The 26,216-nt window shown below is 40.7% G+C and overlaps 1 protein-coding gene across 1 annotated transcript in view; it reads left to right on the top strand.

Annotated features, from left to right (window-relative positions):
• The window catches only part of ryr2a (ryanodine receptor 2a (cardiac)), a gene marked incomplete at both ends in the record, with an annotated part of 190,358 nt that overhangs the window by 127,354 nt on the left and 36,788 nt on the right, over positions 1-26,216 (top strand). The window contains 21 exons of the mRNA XM_079183201.1: positions 100-338; positions 558-639; positions 1,153-1,283; positions 1,799-1,926; positions 3,108-3,300; positions 3,778-3,860; positions 4,205-4,362; positions 5,453-5,540; positions 6,510-6,602; positions 6,739-6,909; positions 8,564-8,623; positions 9,406-9,561; positions 9,930-10,042; positions 10,126-10,222; positions 18,577-18,683; positions 18,868-18,919; positions 19,018-19,068; positions 19,174-19,273; positions 19,799-19,878; positions 20,013-20,089; positions 25,278-25,351. Of these exons, the coding sequence (XP_079039327.1) occupies positions 100-338; positions 558-639; positions 1,153-1,283; positions 1,799-1,926; positions 3,108-3,300; positions 3,778-3,860; positions 4,205-4,362; positions 5,453-5,540; positions 6,510-6,602; positions 6,739-6,909; positions 8,564-8,623; positions 9,406-9,561; positions 9,930-10,042; positions 10,126-10,222; positions 18,577-18,683; positions 18,868-18,919; positions 19,018-19,068; positions 19,174-19,273; positions 19,799-19,878; positions 20,013-20,089; positions 25,278-25,351 (2,333 nt within the window). The remainder of the gene's footprint in view (positions 1-99; positions 339-557; positions 640-1,152; positions 1,284-1,798; positions 1,927-3,107; positions 3,301-3,777; positions 3,861-4,204; positions 4,363-5,452; positions 5,541-6,509; positions 6,603-6,738; positions 6,910-8,563; positions 8,624-9,405; positions 9,562-9,929; positions 10,043-10,125; positions 10,223-18,576; positions 18,684-18,867; positions 18,920-19,017; positions 19,069-19,173; positions 19,274-19,798; positions 19,879-20,012; positions 20,090-25,277; positions 25,352-26,216) is intronic.

Below are 26,216 nucleotides of genomic sequence, written 5' to 3'. Positions count from 1 at the left end.
AATAGTAGAATGTATGTGTTTACTGAACTGTGTATCAAAAATTCAGCTGGTTCTTCTCAAGATAATAAAGTGAAATATATATCTCTCCCCATATATCAGGACGGTGATGAAGACTGGTCTGGAGTCAGTGAAGGCAGCACTGCGGTCGTTCTTCGACAGTGCAGCAGAAGATCTAGAGAAGACGCAGGAGAACCTGAAGCTCGGCCAGTTCACCCACAGCAGAGAGCAGCCGCGAGGGGTCACCCAGATCATCAACTACACCACCTTCGCCCTGCTGCCCATCCTCTCCTCCCTGTTTGAACACATCGGACAGAACTTGTTTGGAGAAGACCTCATATGTGCGTACTGACTTGTGGTACTGTTTGATTCAGGCATTCAGATGTTTTCACCTAGAAGGAAAAATGCAAATGTAGGCAAATTAGGTAACAAATTGTATCTGAAGCATAATGCCAGATTTTCTTCATGAAATAGATTACTGTTTCACTGGTCATTTACAGGACAACAATGTGAAGACACTCCATCAAAATGTAAGATGCAAACATTCTTTTCTCTTCCAGTGGATGATGTCCAGGTTTCCTGCTACAGAATCCTCAACAGCCTCTACTTTCTGGGAACCAACAAAAGCATCTATGTAGAGAGGTACAGTATAGCCCACAGTACATATGTATTTATGATACAAAAACCTGCTACAGACTCCTAATTCTTCCCCATGTGTATGTAGGTTTACATGTACTGAGGAGCATTTTAATTTACAGAGAATGTCGAATACAACTTTCAATCAGCACAGTTTACTAAGTTTTCTTTCTTTCTACATTAGCCATAAAAAAGAAGAAATCTGTAAAATAATAAGAAAATACACTTGGAAATATAAAGACAAATAACAAAATGAAAATTGTATACATTTCAATTAATTTGTTCATTTATTTCTGTAAATGTTTATTTATATGTTTTTAAAATGTATTTAATTTTAGCATTTATTGATGGTATTTCTCAGAGCTGATCAAAGGCCAACAACACATTTAACACCAAGTTTGAGATCTGTGCTTTCACACAAAATTGCTTATTGTTGTTGACATAAAAAAAATTAAATATAGCGATAATGATACTAATGAAAATAATGAAATAATCATGTTTTTATCCTCTCCTCTCCAGACAGCGTCCAGCATTAGGAAAGTGTTTAGCTGCCTTCTCAGCAGCCTTTCCTGTTGCCTTCCTTGAGCCTCACATCAACAAGTTCAACAGCTTCTCCATCTACAACAGCAAAGGAGCTAAAGACAGAGCAGGTTCTAATGAATGTGGTTTTTATTTAAATAATCATCTGCTCCGTGGATTTCAATTTTTACAAATATGAAGGGCTTGAATCCCACCAAGACATATAAGTCCTGAGAATTACATTCACTCTCAATGCAACCGAGCACATTGTATGTTACCCTGTGACTCTGTTGTTACTCCAAGATTCAAATGGTGGGTTAATGTAGGTGCTGAGGTTACAGATCTGTTGCTGTTAGCTTTGACAGTCTGGTCACCGGCCATCCCTACAACCATGAGAGACAGACGGATAACTGTCCTCCTTTCTAACGGAGTCCAAACACAGCACTGACTGTACAGCTACCAATGACTCAGCAGGTGTTGAAATGGAAATCTGTGCTAACGTTAGCAGGCTGGCTAACTCGATTTTTCTTACCGCGGCAAAAAAAAAATAAAACGGAACAGCATTTATATGTAATAATAATGATGATTGAGCTATATATTCATGTTTATATTCATATTTTAAGTGCATTATCGTTCTACCTATCAGCTCTAGGTCTTCCAGGGCAGGTGGGGGAGGTTTGTCCTCTGATCCCAAACTTAGAGAAGTGTCTGGAGGAGATCATGGAGTTGGCAGAGTCTGGCATGAGATACACTCAGATGCCCCATGTCATGGAGGTGGGATATATTACTAATTGAAATCATTGGGTCTTTTGTACCCATATCCATGTGGATTTCTTTTTTCCTCAGGGTGCTCTGATTTCTTCTCATTACCAAAATCATCCATGTGAGTTATTAGAAATACTCTTTCCATTGACACTTTACCCAAGATAATTCTTCAGCACTGCTGGCTGCCCACATACTAGTTTAATGGGTTAAACGCAGATTAATGAAACGCAATATGAGAATATTCATTTGTACTCACTCTATCTACAGCTTGACCTTATGTAGTGGTAGTTAGTGCACACTCAGTACTCCAGCGACACAGCCAGAGATTGCTTATTGGATATTAGAGATGTTAAGCCTCTGTTGATTGAACCCTATAGTAATGCTCACTGTATCAGTGCTGGTTCATTGTTCCTAGGGAATCAGCATCACAGAGAACCTATTATGGTCATGTCACATCTCTGCCCCGGTTAAGGAAGACTAAGAAGGCAAAATTCCCCTTCGAAGTTCTTTTCAACTTTTACAGAGGAGCAATAGAACGAATCCTGATTGGAAACATTACAAACTGGCAAGGGATGTGCACGACCTTCTCCCGTCTTCACCTGAATAGTTCCGTTTGCGGCACTGCTGTGGTCTGTTTTGGTAAGGAAATAAAATAAAAACAAAATGTGAAAATATAGCATGCATCAGCCACTTGTCAGTGGGGGCGGGGCACCTTGAGGCAGGGGTGCCTAGCACCACCTTCTGGAATGCCAAAAACTGAATTTCCTCAAATGGCCACTTGAGGCTGGTTCTAAAAGCGAGTCAATCCCTGTAGACTCCCATGTTAAAATGCCCAATTCTACAGCAGGAATAAACGGTTACCATACCACTACATTTACATTACCCTCATTCACACAATAACCAACGTTTTCTGTTTGCACAGTCATTTTAAAACACTGATATTACATATTTATATGCATGTAACCATATATATTCCTTGGAAATATAATTTGTTTTTCCTTTCATGTCATTACTTACGTTACTTTTATATAGTTTGTTCTATCTTATTGCCTATTTTATTGCTTATATTGTATTATAATTTTAATATTTTGACTGTTTATACATTTTTAACAAAGCATTATGTCAGGATGGGGAAGTGGGTGATCTCTTGATAGGTAAACCTGAAGTATGTACGTTTCCTTTCACTGTAGGTGGTGTTGCCGATGCTGTGCAGCTACATGTCTCACTGGTGGGAACATGGACCAGAGAGCAACCAGGACAAAGCCGACAGCTGCTGCACCTCTGTGACTTCTGAACACATGAACACTCTGCTGGGAAACATTCTCAAGATCATCTACAACAATCTGGGAATAGATGAAGGGGCCTGGATGAAAAGACTAGCTGGTGAACATGGCAACACACTCTGCGTGTGTGTGTGTGTGTGTGTGTGTCTTTAAAGTTGCGTGTCTGTGACTGCTCCACAGTATCTCTCTCTTTCACTCTCACTTATGTCCCTCCACATATGTTTACCATGAAATGTGCTTCACAAATAATGATAACTTTATGAATTCAAATGGTATTTATAGGCCTTTTCCCACTGTGCTCAGGCTATCCTGACAGTAAGGATTCTCTATTCTAGTAATATGCAATTTTAAAGTCACGGTTTTGTTTCACTATGTTTGTTTGTCTTGTTTTAAATATAATTCAAGGTGGATTTACAAGGTTCTTAAAAGTTTGGAATCCTCAACATACGCACACACACAGACATACAATGGCACTGAATCAAACTAAACACAATGAACACCAACTAAACAGTGAAGCTAAAGGCAAAATCTTTGTCTGATGCTCAATTGTTAAACCCCATCTCTGTCCCTGCTTTAGTCTTCTCTCAGCCAATCATCAGCAAGGCCAAAACCCAGCTGCTCAAGACCCACTTCCTGCCTTTGATGGAGAAACTCAAAAAAGTAAGTCTCGTCATTTCATCATGTAATATAGATTGTTTTGTAGTTCATTAGAATATCGGTGGACATTCAGCTCACGCATATATCACTGACAGTTTTGACTGTTGATTGGTGTGCATTGTCCCTGCAAAATAAACAAAAAAATAAAAAATAAGTACAAAAATATAGGCCTACATGTAACACGGCCCTAAGCTATCAGACAAGCAACGGGTTGAATACTTTGACGGTAAGTTTGTAAGTCTGGTGCGGCATTTTTTCAAAGTGGGATTATAGTACAACTACTACTAAGATCACAATGTAATTAGTGTTCAAATGAAGAGAAAGCGGATTGTTACTGTGTCCTGCAGAAGGCAGCAGTTGTGCTGATGGATGAGGAGCACAGCAAGGCAGAGGGGAGGGGAGAGATGTCAGAGACAGAGCTTCTCATCATGGACCAGTTCACCATACTGATCCGAGACCTGTATGCCTTCTACCCTCTCCTCATACGATTTGTTGACTACAACAGGTACAGTGCGCTGATTTGATGGTTCCGACGCTTCTCTACTTAAACCTGAGCATTTTTTCTGAAACAGCAAATGTGACCTACATCACTTTCAGGTGTGAAATTACAACTATTTGATACTTGCCTCTATATGCTTGTCCTGCAGATGCTGTATAACTTAAACTAAGCTGCATATGGGCTGTATTTTGGAGAAAGGATGACATTTATGGACATCGATAGTCGGTGTCTACAACATAAGTGCTTTGTTATGCTTAAGTCCCTTTAAGCATAAAAAAAGCACTTGTGGAGTTTTCTTGGAAACAAACAGAAGTTTACATTCAGTGTTACTCACCACACCACATTGTGCTCATATCCTTGAGCTCTAACAAACATGCATTTCCATCCTTATTGTTACTACAGGGATCTTTTGACTGTTTATGAAACAGTCTCAATGTAATACTTATATGACCTAATTAAGCAAGTGTAAGCATACAGACCCAGATCCGGCTCCTGGTGGTGGTCGGGAGGATTTTTCACATAGTCCAGGACGACCTGCACATAGACTTTGGGGTCCACCATGGGTGCCGGCGCACGGAGAGAAGCTGCAGCGGGGTCCGTCTGCGGCTGCAGGACCTGGAGTTCACCACCCGCTTCCTGGGGGCCAACACCAACACCCACTTCTGTAGGTCCCAGGACGAATTGCTGAGCACGCTGGAGGGAACGGAAGAACGGAAGAACCAGAACCAGGATTGAGCGGGAAAGACCTTCAGACCCTGCTGCAGTAAAATGAGACGTTTTCTAAAGGGAGTCTGGTGGCTGCATATCTTTACAACACAAGGCAGTGGTGCTCATGGAAACCCTACCGCTTTTGTCCACAGGGGCCGCCAAAATCCACACAAAATGAAAGCTCCTTGTAGTAACTTTAAATATTTTAAGTCTTGCATTGTTTACATGTGTACTAACTTGCAGTCTTCTTCTTCCCTGACTTTGTTGGCACATTGCTGCATATCTTGGCATGTTACCACCTCCTCCATAGCGCTATTAGAGGTCTATAACTCCACAGGGAACCTTTAAGTAGTGCCACTATCACTAAACTGCCTTGGTATACTGACAGGGCCAGATGGCTGAAAGAGTCCAACCCAGGGGCCGAAGAGCTGTTCCGCATGGTGGCAGAGGTTTTCATCTTCTGGGCCAAGTCTCATGTAAGCAAATCACCACATTACATGCTGCTGATTTAAAATGTCACAGTGAGAGGTAGTCAAGGCAGCGCTACACGAGATCTAATGATACATGTAACAGAGCACATTGTCATTTATACCAGGTTCTTAAAACCCACTTATTGGTATTTTAGATAAATAATACTGAATCAAATGACTCTCTACAAAGCACTGGTTGTGAGAATCACCAGTCCAGTCTGCAGCTCCATGGACCTATTGGATAAATGTGGAACTGCACACCACACATTCTCCCTAGGCTCAGAAAAACATAACCTAAAATCTCAATATGAGTCATGAATTATAAATATCAGTATCAAGAGTCTACAGCCGATCTCGCAGCTCTGACAATGCTAACATGCTGATGTTAAGCAGATACAATGTTTACCATGTTCATCGTCTTAGTGTAGGTGTTTGCATGCTAACATTTGCTATTTAGCATTAAACGTACAGCTGAAAGTCATTTGTTTTGCAAGCATTTGTTCAAAAACTAAAGTATAGAACTAATAAAATTTTTTACCTGATGACGGCGTTAGATAAAAAGTCAAGCGATCAACCAAAGTCAGTGGGGTTTATCCTCTCATGGTCATGAATGTCTGTACAAAATATAAAGGCAATCCGTTTCAGTCTTGTCCAAAGTGGTTGCCCAACCAACCGACAGACTGTCAGACTGACATCACTGAAAACCACCAAGGGTTGCGTAAAGACATTTTTGTGTAATTTATTTGCTGGCCACAATATGAAGCCACAGAAATGTTTTACACATGCCAAAAATGGCAGCCTATTGGATTGTAATGTACATTTTGTTATGAAATATTTAGGCCAGCAGTCACTGAACCATCACAGTGTATTTACACATCTGACCTTGTTATTAATCCAAGCTGTCTGAAGCTATTACCGCATCAGACGGCACGACATTGTGACCGCGGAGTGACGAATGGTGTCCTCTTTCTGCAGAACTTCAAGAGAGAAGAGCAGAACTTTGTGGTCCAGAATGAAATCAACAACATGTCTTTCCTCATCACTGACACCAAGTGTAAGATGTCAAAGGTATGGACAGGAGGAGCCAATCAAGGCTTACACATCAGAAGTGTCCTGTGGATTGCTTGTTACGTGTGCACAATTAATTATAAAGAATAACATAACACACACTTAATAGACCTGTCTGTGCATTTCTCTGTCTCAGGGGATAGTTTCAGACCAGGAGAGGAAGAAGATGAAGAGGAAGGGAGATCGATATACGATGCAAACGAGTCTTATCGTTGCCACCCTGAAGCGCCTGCTTCCTGTTGGACTCAACATCTGTGCCCCCGGAGAACAAGAGCTCATCGCACTGGCGAAGAACCGCTTCACCCAGGTAGGAAAACACTGTCTACGAGATTATGAAAACGGCTCTGTTTACTGATGTGGTAGGAGACACTTCCATACTACTACATAGACTGTATATAACAACCCTGACTTCGATTTCAGGTCAAATGGTTGCATACATTTTCAAGTTGCATCATATGCCAACACAAATGAGTTGATATAAGACAACAAGATATCAATTCCTTTTTCAGTTTCAGTAGTTTTTGGCAATAAATATTGGTAAGCCTACGGAAAATCTCCATTAAAACAATAACTCCTCCAGTATTGAAGAGAGCAGATCACTTGTTTTTAGCTTCGCTTCACTAGTGTTTCATATACAGAGCAGTATAAATATCTTGGCACGATGTTCAAAATTAAATTTAAAGAAGCTGTCAGTATTGCAGCTCAGTCAGCGGTTAGAGCACTGGAATCTCTGTACGTGTATTCAACACGTATACACAACTCTGTAACTCATGTGTATGTCCTGTGTCTGACTATGCTACTGGTGACCATACAAGTTGTAACACTGTGCATCACAGATCTATTCAATCCTTCACAAATTTACTTTACAAGTGTCAAATGCTTCGACGCTGTAATAGACTTGTCTGATCAGAGACCAACTTCGCATGGCTATCCCCGGGCTAAGGATTTGAAATCTATGTTTCAAATCGACGATTTGTCATTCATTTTCCAGAATTAGTTACTTTGTGATATTCAGGAGATTAGGACCAAATGTATTCTCTTTTGTTCTACTGTCCTACGAGGACATAACGGATGTACTCAACAGTCAAATGACCTCCATTTATGTTGATTTCTTTTGGCTGGATGACTATAAAAACTTTGAATTGTGCTTCAGGAAAGGAACCTTTTTTGTAGAAGATTTTATTTGCCAAACCTGGGAGGGAAGGCAGAATATTTAGTTTGGCAATTGAATGAAATGTTTAACCACTGCCGCTGTATCTTTAATGTCTCAAAAAACCCAGGAGGGTTGGGCACTTTATCTACATAAAGAAATCAATCAATCAATCTGAGCCTACCAGAAATGGACATGAATCGATCATATTGGCACTAATTGTAAATTAGTTGGCCTGCTGATCATTATTTGTATGCAACAGCCGACATAGGTTGTCTTGCTGAGAGAGAGGTCCACGTTTCTTACTACGAGACGAGATTTATTTTTTTCTCTTTTTATTAATCGATCAGTAAGAGGCAGTTGTAGCCCTGTGTGTCTCTCTCCCTCTCTCTATCTACTGTGACAAACTCTCTGAACCTTCAGTTCATTTAATCCCTGCGTCAATCTGACGGCAGCAGGACACGTGCTGATAAATTTGCAGCCTCTGATCCGAGAAGTGACGCATCAGAGCGCAGTGCCGTTTCCCACGGCCGTCCACTGTGTTTAAATCATGTTCAAATGACACCAGGCTGCTACAGAATTATACACAGCTCTATGCACATCACACTGGTCGCTTACAATGCTGCTTTTATAGAAATCCCTCAATGATTTAGCCCCAAAATATTTGTCCTGCATGCATAGAAGTTATTTCCAATTCCTGTAGCACTTTAAATATCTGTTAAGCTATTTGAAACGGCCTTGTATATAAATTGTGCTGACACATCTGTTATTAAATGGTTACCGTTGTCTAATGCATTCACTCTGTTCACAGAAAGATACAGAGGGTGAGGTTCGAGAGATCATCAGGAACAATCTCCATTTACAAGGAAAGGTAAGAATACTTTGAGCTGGTATTTAACAGAGTCAAGGTACTGCAAGAATATTTGGGATAAGCTGAACATGACGTCATGCTTTATATTCAGGCAACAGAGAAATGTATACGGTTTTGTAGGGGATAGTCTGAATGGTAACGGCTCCAACATTATTTGGTTCACAGTCCAGCTCAAATCCACCACATACAATTGACCTGAGTGCTCATAGACGTGAGCAGCTGAGTTATTATTGTGAACTGAAACTGAAACAAAAAAAAGCAATGAAAAATATTATTGAAACTCAAACTAAATAAAAATATGTCCTTTAAGAAAAACTAAAATTATACTGAAACCATATTGCCTGGTAAAAAAACAAATAAAAGCAAGATACAAATAAACCTTATTTCATTTCAGTTTTATGTCACTGCCAAAAAAGGAGACAGCATGAATTTCCGTAAACTCTCGTGATGTTGAACCACAGAAACAAAACCGAATTGAGACTCCAGGAGACGCCACGTCTACGCAATTAATCCCTATCGTTCTTTACATGCAGTCTCATTATAAGCCCTAGCACAGTTCGACCTGTCTGTCACTGTGTAATTGGAGCTTCCATAACTGGTCACGTAGAGGCGATTCCCATAGTGAAACACCGAGCGACGTGAGAAAGAGAACTTAAACTCAACTGAAATGACATAGAAAAGTCAAAACTTGAATCAAATAAAAAGACATTCCCAACACCTTGGTGTGCCGGACCCATGTCCTCAGTGTGTTTGTCAGCTGTACGTATGTGTTTCTTGTACAGCTGGAGGACCCAGCTATTCGTTGGCAGATGGCTCTGTACAGAGACCTCCCTAATCACTACGAGGACACCTCAGACCCAGAGAAGACTGTGGAGAGAGTCCTGGAGATCGCTCACGTCCTCTTCCACTTAGACCAGGTGTGTAACTGTGTGTGTGTTGTTGATGACACAGAGCCGACAATATCTGAAATATTGCATTTCAGTAGTTTAGAGAGTGCAGGCTATGGAAATATCCATATATCCACAGCTCTATAGGTATATAATCATATTTGGGTTGATGTACAGTATCTTTGTGCTCTTCCATGAAGAAGACCAACTTCATGAAGAGAAGCTGTCCTGCTGTCTTAGAAGAGCTGTTGTGATTGGCCATTGTTAAAACTGCAAAAATAGACACGAGCATGTCTGTTGTTTGAAGACAATGATGTACTGAATGAATGCACTTCTCTGAGCAGTTGTCGGATTACGGCGTTATGGCTTCCAGACGCTGGAGAGTCGGCCATACTGAGTGGTTCAGTTTGTGTGTTTAGGTTGAACATCCTCAGCGCAGCAAGAAGGCCGTGTGGCACAAGCTGCTGTCCAAACAGAGGAAGAGAGCAGTGGTTGCTTGCTTCAGGATGGCACCACTCTATAACTTGCCCAGGTACGTTATGTGTGTGTGTGTACAGTACATCTGGCGTATCTTGTTGGAAAGTTTTTATTCCTACTGTGTCTCCCCCAAACTAGGCACCGGGCTGTCAACTTGTTCCTGCAGGGCTATGAGAAGTCCTGGATCGAGGCAGAGGAACACTACTTTGAAGATAAACTCATAGAGGACCTCGCTGTGAGTTCATGAATGTAAAACAGATTGAATTATACTCTTGATTAGGGGAACCCAGATTAAGATTTTAATTATGTTGTGTCCATGGCAGAGGAAAGTTCATGCAGTATTAGAGAACATGAGCTACTTTCTCTCATAGCCGGACACCAGAGAAGGAAACATAAATGACGATGACGTTGTCGTGGAAAATAATCTTTTTAACCTCCCGGTGAGAAATAATCGAGATGAGAAAACTCTTAAAATATAAAACATATTTATTTAACAGACACTAATGATAATTCAGCTGAATGGATAGAGCTCTTTCCCCACAGATGGTTCGGAGGTCTAACAACAAGGAATAGACAAAAACAGAGTATATGCACGTTATCTCGTCTCCTCCCTTCACCCCCCCCTTCGCAGATGTCGTCCTCCTCTGTCTGCCGCTGCACAGACCAAGGCCAGTTCCCAGCCTTTTCGTGGGAAGAGGGTTAGGTGGTGAAATAACACTACAGCAAGTCAGAAATGCTAAAATACCGATGAACTCATTTATCATTAGGTTTTAAATGAGCCTGGTTGGCCTCATCTACATATATGCAGGTTTAAGCGATACAAGTTATACCTAAAAGAACGATATGATAAATTTCCACAACAATTCCCCCTTTGGCCATTCCTATGGCCATTAAAGTATTTACAATTTATCGAAACATCAACACATTTTACCCCAAATGGTTTATATATATACATCATTAATCAATAAGTTTAACATTAGCTGTTTTGTGAGATTATATTTCTAAAATAGCAAGCTATAATAAACACAAGTATTACACAAAAAGTCACTTTCGTAGTCCTAAGGGAGGAAAAAGTCAGATGTTGCGGAATCTGCCTTTTTAGACTAAACAGTGGAATGTGCACGTGTGATGTCTGAAATGTTTTGGATCTTTGGCTCACTCTTCTGATGTGTGTTCTATCTGTGCGAGCAGAGGCTGTGTTCATGTTTTAAGCACGTCACAGCTCGTGTGCTGCCGGACTGTGAACTTAGCATAGTCATATCACATGTTATTCGATGGTGACTTAATGGTTTTACAAATCGATTCTTTAATCTAGTGGTTGCTGATTTGAGTTATTCTCACTATAATTGTTCTGATGCATCAATTATTAGGAAACACAGTTATTATTACACAAAGAGCAGAAAACACATTGAACCTCTTAGGCCACACCACCCCTGAGAGAAAATGGGTGCCTTAGTGCAGGAGATCTGCCTTCCAGTGTGGCATCATCTTTGCACATATATACCTCCTACCACACTGATTTCTGTGTGACAGCTTTGCAGTTTGGGAAACTCGGGTTGCTACCCTCCTCTCTCTCCCCAGCCACACAAAATGAGTGAGGTGATCGGCTACATGTTTGATGCGTTGTTAGCAAACAATACATTGCTCTACAAATACTAAAAAACAGTGAACCCTCTTGTGTACCATGCTAAATTATAAAATGTGATATGTTATAATTTCTTTACTTTGTTTCCAGTAACTGTTTCTTTAGGTCTAGTTTTAAACCTGAGGTCTACAGATAAATGATCCTACCTAGTTATTCCCTTACAAACTACTGCAAAGTTCAACTAGGCCCACAAAAGAGTTGTGCTTTGTCTCGCATTTATTAATTGTCAATTTAATCTGCCTAAATTCCCACCATAAATTAAAAAATCGCTAAAGCAAAGCAAAACATAGTTCCGCTTATCCCACATAGCCCTGGATGTCTAAATTTACCAATTTCCGTGATGTTAGTTCTACCACTGAGCTCTTCTGTTTCTTACAGACACCACTAAATCCCTCTGAGCGTGTTAGTATGTTCACTGGTCAGACAAGCGGCCCCAAAGACTTTCGCTTCCCTGCTCTTCCAGACTCACTCAGAAGAAGCAGGTGTCTCAAGATTAAGAGTTATCAGTGGACGATTGATTCATTTTTATACTCTCTGCTCTGCAGACAGCTGTTGGTCATTTAACGTCCCCCCCCCCCTCGGTGCTTTTCAAGTTCTCATGACCTTGAGCGTGGACATTTTATAAGTCCTCCTGAGTGGGAGAAGGCGTAATTTCTTTTCTTTTTAACATTTTTCTTTTTTATATATATATTCTGCGGTATTTTCTCCCATATGTTACACATGGTTTAGGCTCGTTAAGATATGTTTTCTTAATTTTAATTTAATTGTACCATTTATCCTTTCAATTAACCCTGCTGACTGTCGGTGACGATAGCAATGATATTTCATGTTTATTCCAAACCTCAGCCTAATGTTTTATCACCTTGCTTACAAAATGTGTATCATATTCACAATAATTTATTATTAATATAAACTTTTTTTCTTCATCATCAGCTTTGCTGTTTCCTGTTGAAACAGGTCAGCACCTGTTTTGTGTGCTATGCATTTAAAAACCCGAATTGTTTAATATCATTGAAGCTCCATCTGCTTCAAGAGTCCTGCACAACTCGTCGTGTGCTCCCATAGTTTTATCATACATCAATTCTGATAAAGGTTTTCCTAATTCCGCGTAATTAGGAACCCAATTTCCACATAAATTAGTCATTTCTAAGAATAACATCATTTGTTTTTTTGTTTGCTTTGAGAATGGCTTCTTTTCTTCGATCGGCCATTCTTTGATAAATCATAACCCAAATATTTAACTCTCCTTCCAAAGTTGGAGTTTGTTTCTGCTTACTTTATGACCTTGTTCACAGAGAAACTTTAGAAGTGCAAGAGTCTCCTCTTTTCATTGTTGTTGAGTCTTAGAGCATATCAAAATGTCATCTACATAAAGTAAGATTCTTCCCCTCGAGTCGAATTTAAATATTTTAGCTGCATTAATTGTTTTCAAAACCTCTTCCTCTTCCCAACAGGTTAACTGGACAGTCACCCCTTTTTTTTTTATTGAGACTGAATAAACCTCTCCACAGGCAAACCACATTCATTCACTCATTCATTCGGATGTTGGCAGCTCACTCTCCCATATTTCCATCCATGAACATCTTAACGTACCTCCCTCTAAGGTCTTCAACATGCAACACTAAACAGTCATCCTTACACCAGTCTCTCTTTTCCTCTAGATAACATTCATCTCTTAGGTCAAAGGACTTCAGTCCTTCACAAAACAAAATTAAGTTATCTCTGCTGTGAGCCAATTTAGCGTAACAATAAAAGAGATCACGTGGTGGTTGTCTAGGCCCATCCATAACTTTGTAAACTGGATTAGATGAGGCAAAACATTTCTGCTCTTTAGGGCTGGCAATGTCTGCAATTCTTGAATATCATACATCAAAGGAACCAGAAAAATCAGAAGCGTTAGTGTGAGCATCATATTTCATAACATAACACAGACAGTTTCAGGGAGCAGTATGGCTTCTAGCAGGTCGGCCACGAGACGGTGGTGAGGAACGGGTTTGCCGGATGATTTCCAAAACCCTCTGTGTTCCCACATGGCACCAAAGTCGTGCACTACACTAGTAGCTAGAGTCTGTGTAATTGTTAACCGTTCTGTCGACAGCGCGCTTACAGACTTCTGTAAGAGCCACAGGATCTGCACCTTAAGCAGAAAAGTGTGACGCTAACTTATCGCTGCACAGAGTGTCATACAATGAGACTACAGCAAAACCCAACCAACCCTTCTCCCGTGTCCGGCGAGCAGGATGCCAAACCGTCCACTAACAGTTGTAAATCAGCATTTTGTGGGCACGTCTGTGAGGTCTCCATGTGCAGATCTGTTCAAGAGAAATCAACACAGTTATTTGGCTCTCCATCTCCTCCAGTAGGAAAAAGAGGATTAAGGATAGCACTTTGTTTCACAGTAATATTAAAGAAAAACACATGATGAGGCAAATATAATGTATTAATCTAATCTAATGTGTGACACAGCATAAGGAACCTTGAGTCTGACCTCATCATAAACAACAATGTCACGTGCACCAGCACGCAGACACAGTGAAGGCCAGATGCTGCTGCTCTAGTCCAGTAGAGAAATATGCAACAGGTCTTTGTCTTCTCCCAAGTTCCTGAGTCCAAATTGTCTCTTTGTCTCTATTGTCTCTCTCTGTAACCGTCTCTTTGGTCAACGTATCGTGTGAACGGTGTGTCAAGTTTAGGTAGTTCAATGTCGGAGCTGACAGTAATGCGTTCTTCATGTCATTAAAGGCAGCAGTCGAGGAGTCAGTCCAGGTCAGTTCTTTATGCGCAGAAAGATGTTTACCATGAATCATGGAAGAGAGGAATGCCTCTCTTTCTGAATAGTTGGGATCCATTATCTATACCATGACGTCATTCCTATGAAGCTCATCATTTGTTTCTTAGATGTGTTTAGACACCGTTTGAATAGCCTGCATTCTCTTGGGAGAGAGGGTTTTGCCCTCTGCTGTGATCACATGTCCCAGATATGAAACTTTATCGAGAGCAAATTGCAATTTGGACGGATAGCCTTGTGACCATTTGCAGCCTAAAATTTAGAAAGTAACTGTAAATGTAAATTACTCTACTCTGCAGGGGCTGCAAATCATGATGTCATCAACATATTGTAACAAGGCACAACCATTTTGTAAGTGTAAAATTGCCAAATCGTGTCTCACGGCTCTGTTAAATACACCAGGGCTCTCTGAATATCCCTGGGGACACCTGGGTCCAGGTAGAGCTTCTTCCTTTAAATGAAAAAGCAAACCAAAAGTGTCTGTCTTTGTGCACAGGTACAGGAAATCATGCATTGGCCAAGTCGCCGACGAAAAAAATGGGTCGTGTCTGGAGGGATGAGTGACATAATGGTGTATGGATCAGAAATTGTAGGTGCTCGCGGGTGCACCGAAGCATTAACTGCTTGTACATTTTGAACAAATCGTGACTCAGTCTGTTCCCCCCCAGGTCTCGCATTTTCTTTACTGGAAAAATCGGTGCGCACCGGTGAATCGTAACATTTGGCTATTACACCAGCCTTCAAACAAAAACTCAAGAAGAGGTGTAATACCATCAATAGCCTCTTGTTTGAGTGGATATTGCTTCATGCATGGACCTAAATCAGATTGTGGGTGAACCACCAGAGGTGTCGCACCCTCAACAGTCCTACGTCATATTCATGCGCAGACCATAAAGAGGAGGGCACCTCGGACAGCTCAGCCATGTCGACAGATGGAACATTTTAAACCATGGTGCGTTTTCTTATCAAACATAAGATGAGTGACTCTTTTTACCGGTGCCTCTTTTAACCGGTGCCTCTTTGAAAATCACATTTCTTCCTGAAAGCGGTCTTTTCTCAAACTTAACCTTATCTGAGAATCACACTTATAGGTCAACGATCTTTTTCCAATTTTACTGTACAGTTTACCAGGATCCTCCGTGGGTCTGCAATCAATGAGTACAGTCTGCCTATCCAGCCAATCAGACATGTCCTTCTCCTCCAAACCTTTTTTTTCCCTGGGCCCCATGCCAATGCTACATGCGGACACACACCCTGTAACACTCAGATTGTGCGGCAGACAGAGAAACAGAGGCAGCAGCAGTATTTCTTTTTTTTTTTTTTTCAACAAATGTCCAAGAAAAGCAATCAGACAGCAGAAATGATTGTGTTTAACTGTGATATCAGTGATACTGTGATACAGGACAAGGGCTTTGTGTATGGCTCACTAATTGGTATGCCTCCTGAGCTAATCGTCCCACAATACCTTCCCCCTTTTTGGGAGGGACAGGTAAAGCAGACGTACAGAACTGGACGGTGGCCATGGAAGTCAGAATCTGAAGTTAACTCACCCTCTGTTGTAATGTGTGTGCGTCGGTGGTCCATCACTGAGGTCCGCCCCGCCGCACCTGCTCTCTTCCCCTCCTGATTGCTGATGTTGAGCCCTCCCACCTGTCCTGTTTCCATGGAGATTGTGGGCAGTCTTCTTAGACAATGTCCAAGTTGCCACATTTATGGCACACAAAGTTTTCAGCTGGTGTGAATTCTCTCTGAAAAAGTCTCTGCCCCTCTTATTTTCTTCTTCCTGTCATGGCCTGATCACGTTGCCAGCTGGGCATCCTCGAGTTCGCGCTGACGAAAGTCAATCTTTGCTTGGTGTGGACAGACAAGGGAATCGGGGAATGTTGTCTGTTGTTGTTCTGCTCCTCAGCGTGTTCTGCATGTTGCAGTATTCCATGTCACACAACTCTCTTTGGTGTGATGTTTCCCAGGCTCACGGATGACGTAAAAGCCTCTTTACAAAGTTCAGTCAGCGCTGTCACTGCATGGTTATACGGCCAGTCTTAAGCATATAACACACTGCAGGTTGATTACGGCTGGTGTGAATGCCGCACATATTTTATGATAACGCACAAAGGATGTCAAAGTTCACTTGAATTCCGTGAATTTGCTCTTTGAACTCTCCACATGAGTCATGGCTTCTTCTTCACGTCTTCTCTCTCTGTTGTAATGTCCTCTGTCTCGCGTTCAGATAATCCAGATTCATATTTTCATCAGTGTTCATTGACGGGCTGTAGTTGTGAGCGTTGACATGGTGCCTGTAGATTTTGATGATTCTCGTCCTTCTTCATCCTCGGAGTGTTGACCGGTGGGTGTTGGCTGTCATGTTGTTTGTTATGGGGAGCATACGGCAGCGGCGTTGCGGAGACCAGATCAGGATCCACTCGACCATGTAAAACAAATACAAAACAAAAAACAAAAGACAAAGTTCAGCAGTATATTTTCCTTTTCTATTAGTTGTATATGTCTTATTCAAATATATATTTTTTTTTCTTTACCTCTTGGATATTATACATCTGTTTCTGCTTTGCCTTTTCCTCTCTGCTCCAGACACGGTTTGAGTTGATCCAATTTTTGTCGTAGGCTAATGTTGCCTTTTCCAGGGATTCCCAATTTTATCCATTCTTCCAATTGTTTGGCAGTCTGATTATCTTTGTCCCACATGTATTTTATTATTGGAGATAAGACCTCGGCATCAGGCTGCTTAGGCTCAGACTTACTTTGACCATTACCCATTTTCTCTAGTTACTGTTGATTCTGGTATCTTCGAATCAATCTGGTCCAATCAATCAACTTGAAAGGATACACCAAATATCTCTTCTTCAAATACTACAAGTTCACCAGGACACGTCTGTCCGCCACTCTCTAAAGTGCGAGAATACCTACGGCGCCAACTTCTCTCTAGTTACTGTCTCAGAATCTAAGTACAATCTGGTCCAATCAATCACTTGAAAGGATACACCAGACTTCTTTAAATTCTTCAAGTTACACTAGGACTTATGTCCAGCACCCGACTGCGAGATGAAGTTTACCCATCAAAGTGTCTGTTCCATCACAAAATAATTTCTCAACGGGTGGGATTCTTTTTCCGGTTCCAGGATCGGAGCGGCAATCTCGAACCCCGCCTGACGACAGCCTCTCACCTTCAAGGAGGAATCAACTATTATTTGCGCTTCTGTCGTCTAACGGAGTCCTGATTACACGTCCGATCCCATCCTCGTCGCCATTTGTCGTGGAAAATAATCTTTTTAACCTCCCGGTGAGAAATAATCGAGATGAGAAAACTCTTAAAATATAAAACATATTTATTTAACAGACACTAATGATAATTCAGCTGAATGGATAGAGCTCTTTCCCCACAGATGGTTCGGAGGTCTAACAACAAGGAATAGACAAAAACAGAGTATATGCACGTTATCTCGTCTCCTCCCTTCACCCCCCCCTTCGCAGATGTCGTCCTCCTCTGTCTGCCGCTGCACAGACCAAGGCCAGTTCCCAGCCTTTTCGTGGGAAGAGGGTTAGGTGGTGAAATAACACTACAGCAAGTCAGAAATGCTAAAATACCGATGAACTCATTTATCGTTAGGTTTTAAATGAGCCTGGTTGGCCTCATCTACATATATGCAGGTTTAAGCGATACAAGTTATACCTAAAAGAACGATATGATAAATTTCCACAACAACGGGGATCAAGTGTGGAGCTGTTCCATAGATAATGAATGGGAGACTGTATTTGTTTTCCTTTTCTGCACCCAAATAAGCTTTATCTATTGAAGTGTTCTCTGTTGTGAAACAAAACATTTACCCAAATACCCAGGGTTCACTCAGTGTCATCTAGAACATCTTTCCCAATTCCCAAAGTTCCGCCCTCCTTAGTTACTGTTGCTAGGTTCTACAAGCTTGACAAAGAGAAACATGGCGTTGCTGGTAGATGCAATTTAGCTTCAAGAAGCCGACAGCAAGGACTCGAGTATGAGGGTATATTTACGATGATGAACTTGTTTACCAATATTTTGTCTTAGGCCACATATGAATTTTGAAAATGGGCTATTGTTTTGTTTTTTTCCAGTGTGCATCATTGAGTCTCCTGTGAAAGGGAATGTATGTTTATTTTTTAGAAACCAGGTGACAAGGAGCTATTGGAGGAAGAGGAGGGTGTGAAACACATCGATCCGCTTCATCAGCTCATTCAACTGTTCAGCAGAACAGCCCTCACAGAGAAGTGGTGAGTTCTGTATGTATACTGTATGTAAGATACAAGACTCCACCGAATGTTTCTGCTCTGACATAAGTAATAGTTAATATTCTAGCAAAATATTCTGCATTCTCACATGTCTAGTAAAACAAGGGCTGTCTTCTGTCTGGCTAGTCATACTAAACATTTACTGTTGTGTGTGTGTGTGTTTCAGTAAACTGGATGAGGATATTCTCTACATGGCTTATGCTGACATCATGGCTAAGGTACCAGTGACGATGATGATAATTCCTCCTTTTGCAACATGTTATCTCTCTGTGGTTGACATGCAACTCTCATTTTGTATCACTCTTCGCTCCCTCAGAGTTGCCATGATGAAGAAGATGAGGATGGAGAGGAAGTGAAGAGTTTTGAGGTAGGCCATCAGTCACTCACTTCCGTCTACCCATCGGTCGCCATGACGGTCTCGGCTGTAAACGGGCATGCTGCTGACATGTGTGGGGTTGTGTTGCATGAATAGGAGAAGGAGATGGAGAAGCAGAAGCTGTTGTACCAGCAGGCTCGGCTGCATGACCGCGGAGCTGCTGAGATGGTGCTGCAAACCATCAGCGCTAGCAAAGGTAGGTTTTACGCACTTATCCCCGACCCTGCCTCCCACTGTAACTACTGTGTTATTACATTACTAGTTAGTAAAATGTGCCGTATTGTCACTTTCAGGGCTCAGGTTTATGCATGTAGGTGTAAGCTTAAGGCAGCAAACATGTTTTATTTTTCAAAGCTGGAGTAAGAAGGAGCTCACTTGCTTGTTGACAGCACTCCAAAGCCTATTTGAAAGTGCACAAATTACAAAGATTGATTTTCCACAGTCGGCAAGCGTTCATTTACATCTGTTGACTATAACAACTTTGATTAGACAACTTGAGCAAATATGTTTCTACAGGATGTTAATGATTCACTGAATGGTCCACAACACATTTTAACTGAAATGTTATTGAAGAATATAGAGTGACTTTATTGCCGCATGTTTAAGTCGTCTCTGCATGAGAGTGGGAGCTAAGTTAGTAAATGTAAAAGTGCATTCATTGTTTGTTGAGTGTGCCCTGGTAGATAAAGTTGTGTGTCTATTTGTGGTTCCTCTTCACAAGGTGAGATGGGTCCCATGGTGGCCTCTACTCTGAAGCTGGGCATAGCTATTCTCAATGGAGGAAACTCTACTGTACAGCAGGTATCTAAGCGTTCCTTAAGACCACAGTTGTATAGTTATTCATACCATATCGTGTCCACCTCCTGTAGTTGTTTCAAAGCAGAATTTGGTCTAAAATAGAACTCAGCTGTGCCATTGTCCTGTCTCTTTGACAGAAAATGTTGGATTATCTGAAAGACAAAAAGGACGTGGGCTTTTTTCAGAGTCTGGCTGGTCTGATGCAGTCATGCAGGTAACTCTACAAACTCTTCCTGTTTTCAAGACTGAAACATTTCATTACTTTCAATGTATCCACACCACAGGCGGGTGGGTTAATGGGTTCTGACTGTGCTTTTGACAAGTTCACTCAAAGAGCAGTCAAGTATGTTTAGAATTTTGAAAATTGTCTGTGTCTTTAAAAAGGCGGCTACTGACAAGTGACTGAATAAGACTACTAACGGTCGTCACGCCAGCTACTCCGCCTTATTGTGTTTGTGCTCACGCTCATGTGACCGTTGTATAGTTTGTTTATAGCCTAACATTGGCTTTTTACCTCCGCCGATTGTATTCACGCTTCCACAAGCATAAAAGTGACGTTCATTTGTGGACATGTCAGTATCTTGAATGTTTGTTTGCCGCCAGATTATTTTTGGCAATAATCCAAAAAGTCCCATTGGCTTTTTGTTGAGGGAACCAGAGCGATGCTAACTTTGGGGTTAGCCTACAAAAATAGGTCATCCCTGCAGCAGGCATGAACAAAGCCGCTCTCTTCACACTCTATGGGACATTACACAGACTGGCAGGGTAAAGGCAGTTCAATGTAAGCAATGGGTACAGTGCAAACTGCTAATAGCTTCAACATCTGTTTATAACAACGGGGCTCAAGGTGTGCATCGCCCAATGCATTGTGGGAACTGTAGTTACAAAACGTAGAGCATGAGTATCCTCCCAAATAGAAGTAGAAGCATCAGAATTCCCTTCAGCAATCAATGTTGAACACAGTTATGATGTTAAAGTGTTGAGTCTTTCACCCTCCCTGACTATTTTGGTGCAATTAAAGTGTAACCATTCCTTTTATTGGTAAAGATAATGTTTCAGCAGTTATATTTTGTGACATATGGTGACAACTTTGGTAGTCATAGTTAGTTAATGGTGTTTAATTCTAGCCAATGTAAAAGGCAGGGTTGGTAATCTTTTAAAACATTTCTGGTATTTTTGTTAAAATTCTCATTACAGCCAAATCAAAATGCTCTGACAAAAAAAAGAATTCTGTTATCTGTGGCTGTCAAAGGACTCTAATAAGACCATCCAATCATTTTATTTGCTTGAATGTAATGGTTGGACGGGCTACCTGCTATCTGATCTTTTGCAATCTGGCCGTGCACTCATTGTTCGCCACCGGAGTCTTGACAGCTGTGAGTACTGACAATGGCCATGTTTGTAGTTAAAGTTTATTATGACAAGTTTATGTTCATAATGAACATTTTGGTGGATTCGCTTTGGAAGGAGGCCTGCATGGAAGGGCTGTCAGTGTTACTTTCTCTGTAGATATAGCAACTTTGGGAGCTAGTGCTGCTAGCTACTTTAATTGTTTAAAAGTGTTGGCAACACTGGAATGGGTTTTTGGTTGAATGATTTTTTAAATCTAGCGTACTCTTGCTGGTTTCTCAAGATTCCCAACCCTAGCTTTAAGTCTCTCCATTCACATACATCAGTCCAGTGAGACGCTACATGTGAATAGGGTAAACATTTTGACTAAAAGATATCACCAAACACTAAATCACCTAATTATATTAACCTAAAAAGGGAAAAGTACATACGCTAAATTTAAAGGGCACTGGCTGATCTGAATTGGTAGGTATATAGACACTACATCTGACTGCATAACAGTTGAAGGTACAAAAACACGCAGAAAGGTCTTCTCTATTATTCGATAAAATGACGGACCACCTTAGACACAAAAGAAACCACACATGTCAGTTAAATATAACACCATATATTAATATAAATCAAATTCATACGGCATACGGTTTGCAGCACACAAAACTAAAACCGTGACGCTCCCGCTCTACTCCGGCATAATAAATTAAACATTTGCAAAATATCACTCAAACCCTGAGTCACGCTACTAGTTACAAAAGTTCCTTAAAGTAACGCAAAACAGTCCGATGACAAACCAACAAATCCCCAAAACAAAGTCAACAAAAGACGTGGAAGCATGGCGAGAAGCCGCGGTTCCTTTGTCCCCAGAACTCACGCAACCTCACCACCGCCCGTCTGGTGGTCCTCCGTGCCGTTTCCATTGAAGTCTCCAGTTTAGTAATCCATTAAACTCTTGCTTCGGATCCTTTTTGTCAATCAATCGCCGGCAAAACGTGCTCTCTGAGACCACTAAACGTTGCTTGCTTCCCTCTGTTTGCGCGCACCACCTCGTCTCGCGTCACCTCCCCCTGTCACAATTTATACACGCCAGGTAAACATACAACAGTGGTGGGCCGTCAGGGCCAGCAAAGCCTTCTCTGCTGGCCTAGACAGAATCACAAAGTTATAGCTATTTTATAATTTAATAATTTTTCAAAAATACACTACATGTATTCTAAATATTTTTCACATTAGCTTATTATCTCATTGCATAGCTACTGTCTTCCTCAGTTGCCCTGCTTTCAGCGCTACTTTCACCACAACTTGTTTTAAGTAGAGCTTTTATCCAATTAGATTTCGCTCCTGTGTCTCTAGGTAAAAAGAGAGGCCTGAGGCCCACAGACTTACAAGTGAATCCATTTGCAGTTTAAGTAAATGGGGACGATATTGTTGATTGTCATAGTCTTCAACCAATCAGATCTTTAGTTTGACATGTTGGGCGTATTCTTTGACATGCCAGAGCCTTCTAGCTGTCCTACAAGTACGTCAGCATTAACGTGCGGCTTGATCGATCAGTGGGCTAGCGTGACTGTTGTGAAACTAGCTAGCAGAACTTTGTAGTAGTAAGAGTTAAAGTTTAAAGATATGTAAGACGTTTTTACGTGATATTACATTTTTAGCATTTTGGCATGTTTGGCGGGGACAATCCCGATATCTACTGCCTCTGTCGAGCGGACATTTTCAGCCCTCAAACGCATTGAAACGTATTCAAGAAATACAACTGGGGAGGCTCGACTGTCATCACTGGCGTCCATGAATCGAGAAAGACCTCTTGCTGGAACTGATCCGCACCGATCTACTGTACAACCGGGAGATTAAACTTTGTCTTTAAATAGTGAACAGCAGCTTTGGTAAGTGAAGTGCTTTTGTGTTTACATCTGCAGTAGCGTTACTACTGTGTTATATTTTCTATCATGTCGTTTTTATGATATGGTTACTATTGTTCCCTCTGATGTGAATAATATTTGAATGGTGCTCTTTAGTGTGCGGTGGACGTGTTTTAGCGCTGCAGTTTTGTTGGAATGTGCAGAGGCCTGTTGAACCGTGTTAGTTGGGTTTTGTGTTTTTCTACCTGCTTTGTTGTCATATAAATGTGTGACTGGTTCTTGTGAGTTTGTACTTGTCATAGTGTGAATTACATTGATTTTGACTATATGCTTTTCAATCAGGAGAGACAAGTGAATGATTTCTAGTTAACATTTATTATGACAGATGCTGCCTTAATGAGTTACACAGAAATTCTTTGGTGCTTGAACTCGACGAGGAGATTTGTGATCGAGTTGTGATTGCCCTGAGCGGCAACAATATAAATCCCCCTGTGGAGTCCAGACACTGGTGGTGATGGTGGCTGATGAGGCTGATGGAATGATGAGTTGATGAAGCTGCAAAGATTGGGCAGACATGGGGAGGTGGAGGGTTGCGTGACAGCAGCCTGAACGTACTGAAGGTAGAGAGACAATCATATTTAAAGAAAGACAGCAGCAAGATGATAGGCTAACGATGTCCTTGTGTCGTTGTGCTATTGGCTAGAGAGACCAGCTGATCTAGACAGCTGATATCATGATTGACAGCCTCAAACAATAACAGCAAGGAAATAATGAGTGTGCCTGCATGAGGAGTGATGGCAGATGTATGGTAAATAAGCTATGGGTTTAGGCACGCAAAAGTATAGTCTTCCTGTCTGAACTGACGCTAGAGCTTCATTGCCCGTTAATGACGAAGCATCCCGTCATGCTGGTGTCATAATGAGGTTATTAGGAGGTGGTTCAACTGTAGTAGGACAGCCCTGAAGGCCCAGGTATAAAATACACGGCCCGCCACTGACATACAATAATAACAATAACAATAGCATACCCTAATCCTGTGTAACAATTACAGGCAACTAATAACAAGTACAGCACTTTATATAGGTGAAGGAAAATAACCCACACGTTCCCCATTCACAATTACACACAGGCAGACCTCGGTGATCATTACACACTTCCACACTTCATTACTTTCTGCAATTATTTTTTGTATGTCAAGTTTTCTGAAATAATTAAAAGTCATGTTTAAATATGCATGCATATGAATAGGTGCACATTTGCTTACATTTCCAGAACAGAAATCTGATTATTGGATAAACAGGTTCAAACAATTGTTTCATTTTGTTTAAATATTAGATTCAAAGGTTTTTACAGATGGAAACTATATCTCTTTGAATCACTTCATAAATCAGACAATAGTTATAAGTTATAAGTTTTTAGGAATAACATGTTGTATAAATCAGGCTCTGAATGATATGTGAACAAACCCCTCTGTACAAACCTTCAGAATATAGAGAGGAATGAAAGTGTAAAGTTTGGTGTATGTAAGTGCTGCTGAAGTGGAATCTAAGAACAAACTCATTGAGAGAAAACGGCCTTTAAAGAGATGTTTTGTTAAATGACATACATTTTGAAGACACTACAGTTGATTACTGACATTAAGACAGTTATTTTTTTGTATGACAAATTTTCAGATTTCTTTGGTTTAAATATGTAAATGAGGCATTATCTAATGGTAACTTTGGCTGAATTTAGGAGAAATCTATAGATGCAAGTAAACAAAGATAAACACCTGAATGTGTATTTGGGATGTTTTTCTTGTTATGTTATAGAAAGCAAAATTTCAAAATTGGCCAGTGCATTATGTTTTTTTCTGTAAACATAGGACATCAACAAAAATGTAATTATGCATTCCTTTAACGAGGCACTTTTGAAACTCAGCCTTATCTTTGGATTCATCACTGAGCTTGTTATGATCATTAGTGTTTACTAATGTACACACATCAACATCATTATTTCCTCTTGTACTGAACCTACATCCTCTCAGGAAGATGGCTGATGTGCTCTTGTTTGTTACAAAACCACCTCAAAATTTTTGCTGAGCAGATTGAAATATTCACATTAAAATATAATTGTGATATGGTACTCTGGAGGATGGTCAATGAAGACAGCACAACATATCAGAGATCCACAATACATTTGATTTTGTTTCAGTGTTCTGGATCTAAATGCATTTGAGAGGCAGAACAAAGCTGAAGGACTGGGAATGGTGACAGAGGAGGGATCAGGTAAGCTTCACTACTCTATATATCTCAAGGTCATAACAATGGAAAGAAAGGTTCTTTAAATAATAATTTTTCTGAATTCAAGATTGGTGTTTACTGACAATGGTTTGTTGATATAAAAATGCTTTTCTTCACCAGATACAGGTCAAATTCAAAATTGCCACTTTAATTAAAAATTGTACATTCAAACCTACGTCTAAAGATCAATGCTTGCTGAATCCATTGGTTTAGTAGATGAATGCTAATTGGAATGTAAAATGTTTCTTCCTCCTATTTAAAATCTTTCCCAAGAAGAAATGGAAAGCACTTGTGTGTTTTATCCTTGTCAAATCATTTTTCTTTATCCTGTCATCACTTTGGTTGAGCAATTTGTTGATTTTCATGAAGTGGTAATGGAGTACTATCTGTTTTTGATATGCATTATCAAGTGGGATTCAGTATACATTTGTACGTGCTTATGATTTGCCTGTTACATCTTATGTGTTTATGCATTTGTTACAATCATCCTTTAGATTGCATACTGATACTTCAGATCTCAAATTGTCAAAACAAATTATCCTTTGTTTCACTATTTTGTTTTACTAGATTTTGAAATACAGTCATAACTACCAGATAATATTCTCGATGTAGCAAAGTAGGAATAGTGTGTCCTACCATAAAACCTCTCAGGGAGGAGCTCACAATCAAGATTTGGGAGCACAGACTTTGCACTATGGGGTTTGACTTTCCTTCAAAAAGTTAAAGTTGGTTTCTTCTAACCATGGAGGTGATCTTTTCCAAACCTGAACCATGACCACCTGTTTTTCTATCTGTGCTAACGTTCAATCTCTGAACCCATCGGCTATTAGCCTCTGCGGGCAGCTGCCAA

The sequence above is a fragment of the Pholis gunnellus genome, assembly GCF_910591455.1.
Source record: "Pholis gunnellus genome assembly, chromosome: 21".
NCBI classification, from domain to species: domain Eukaryota; kingdom Metazoa; phylum Chordata; class Actinopteri; order Perciformes; family Pholidae; genus Pholis; species Pholis gunnellus.
This window is presented reverse-complemented; position numbering and strand designations above follow the sequence as displayed.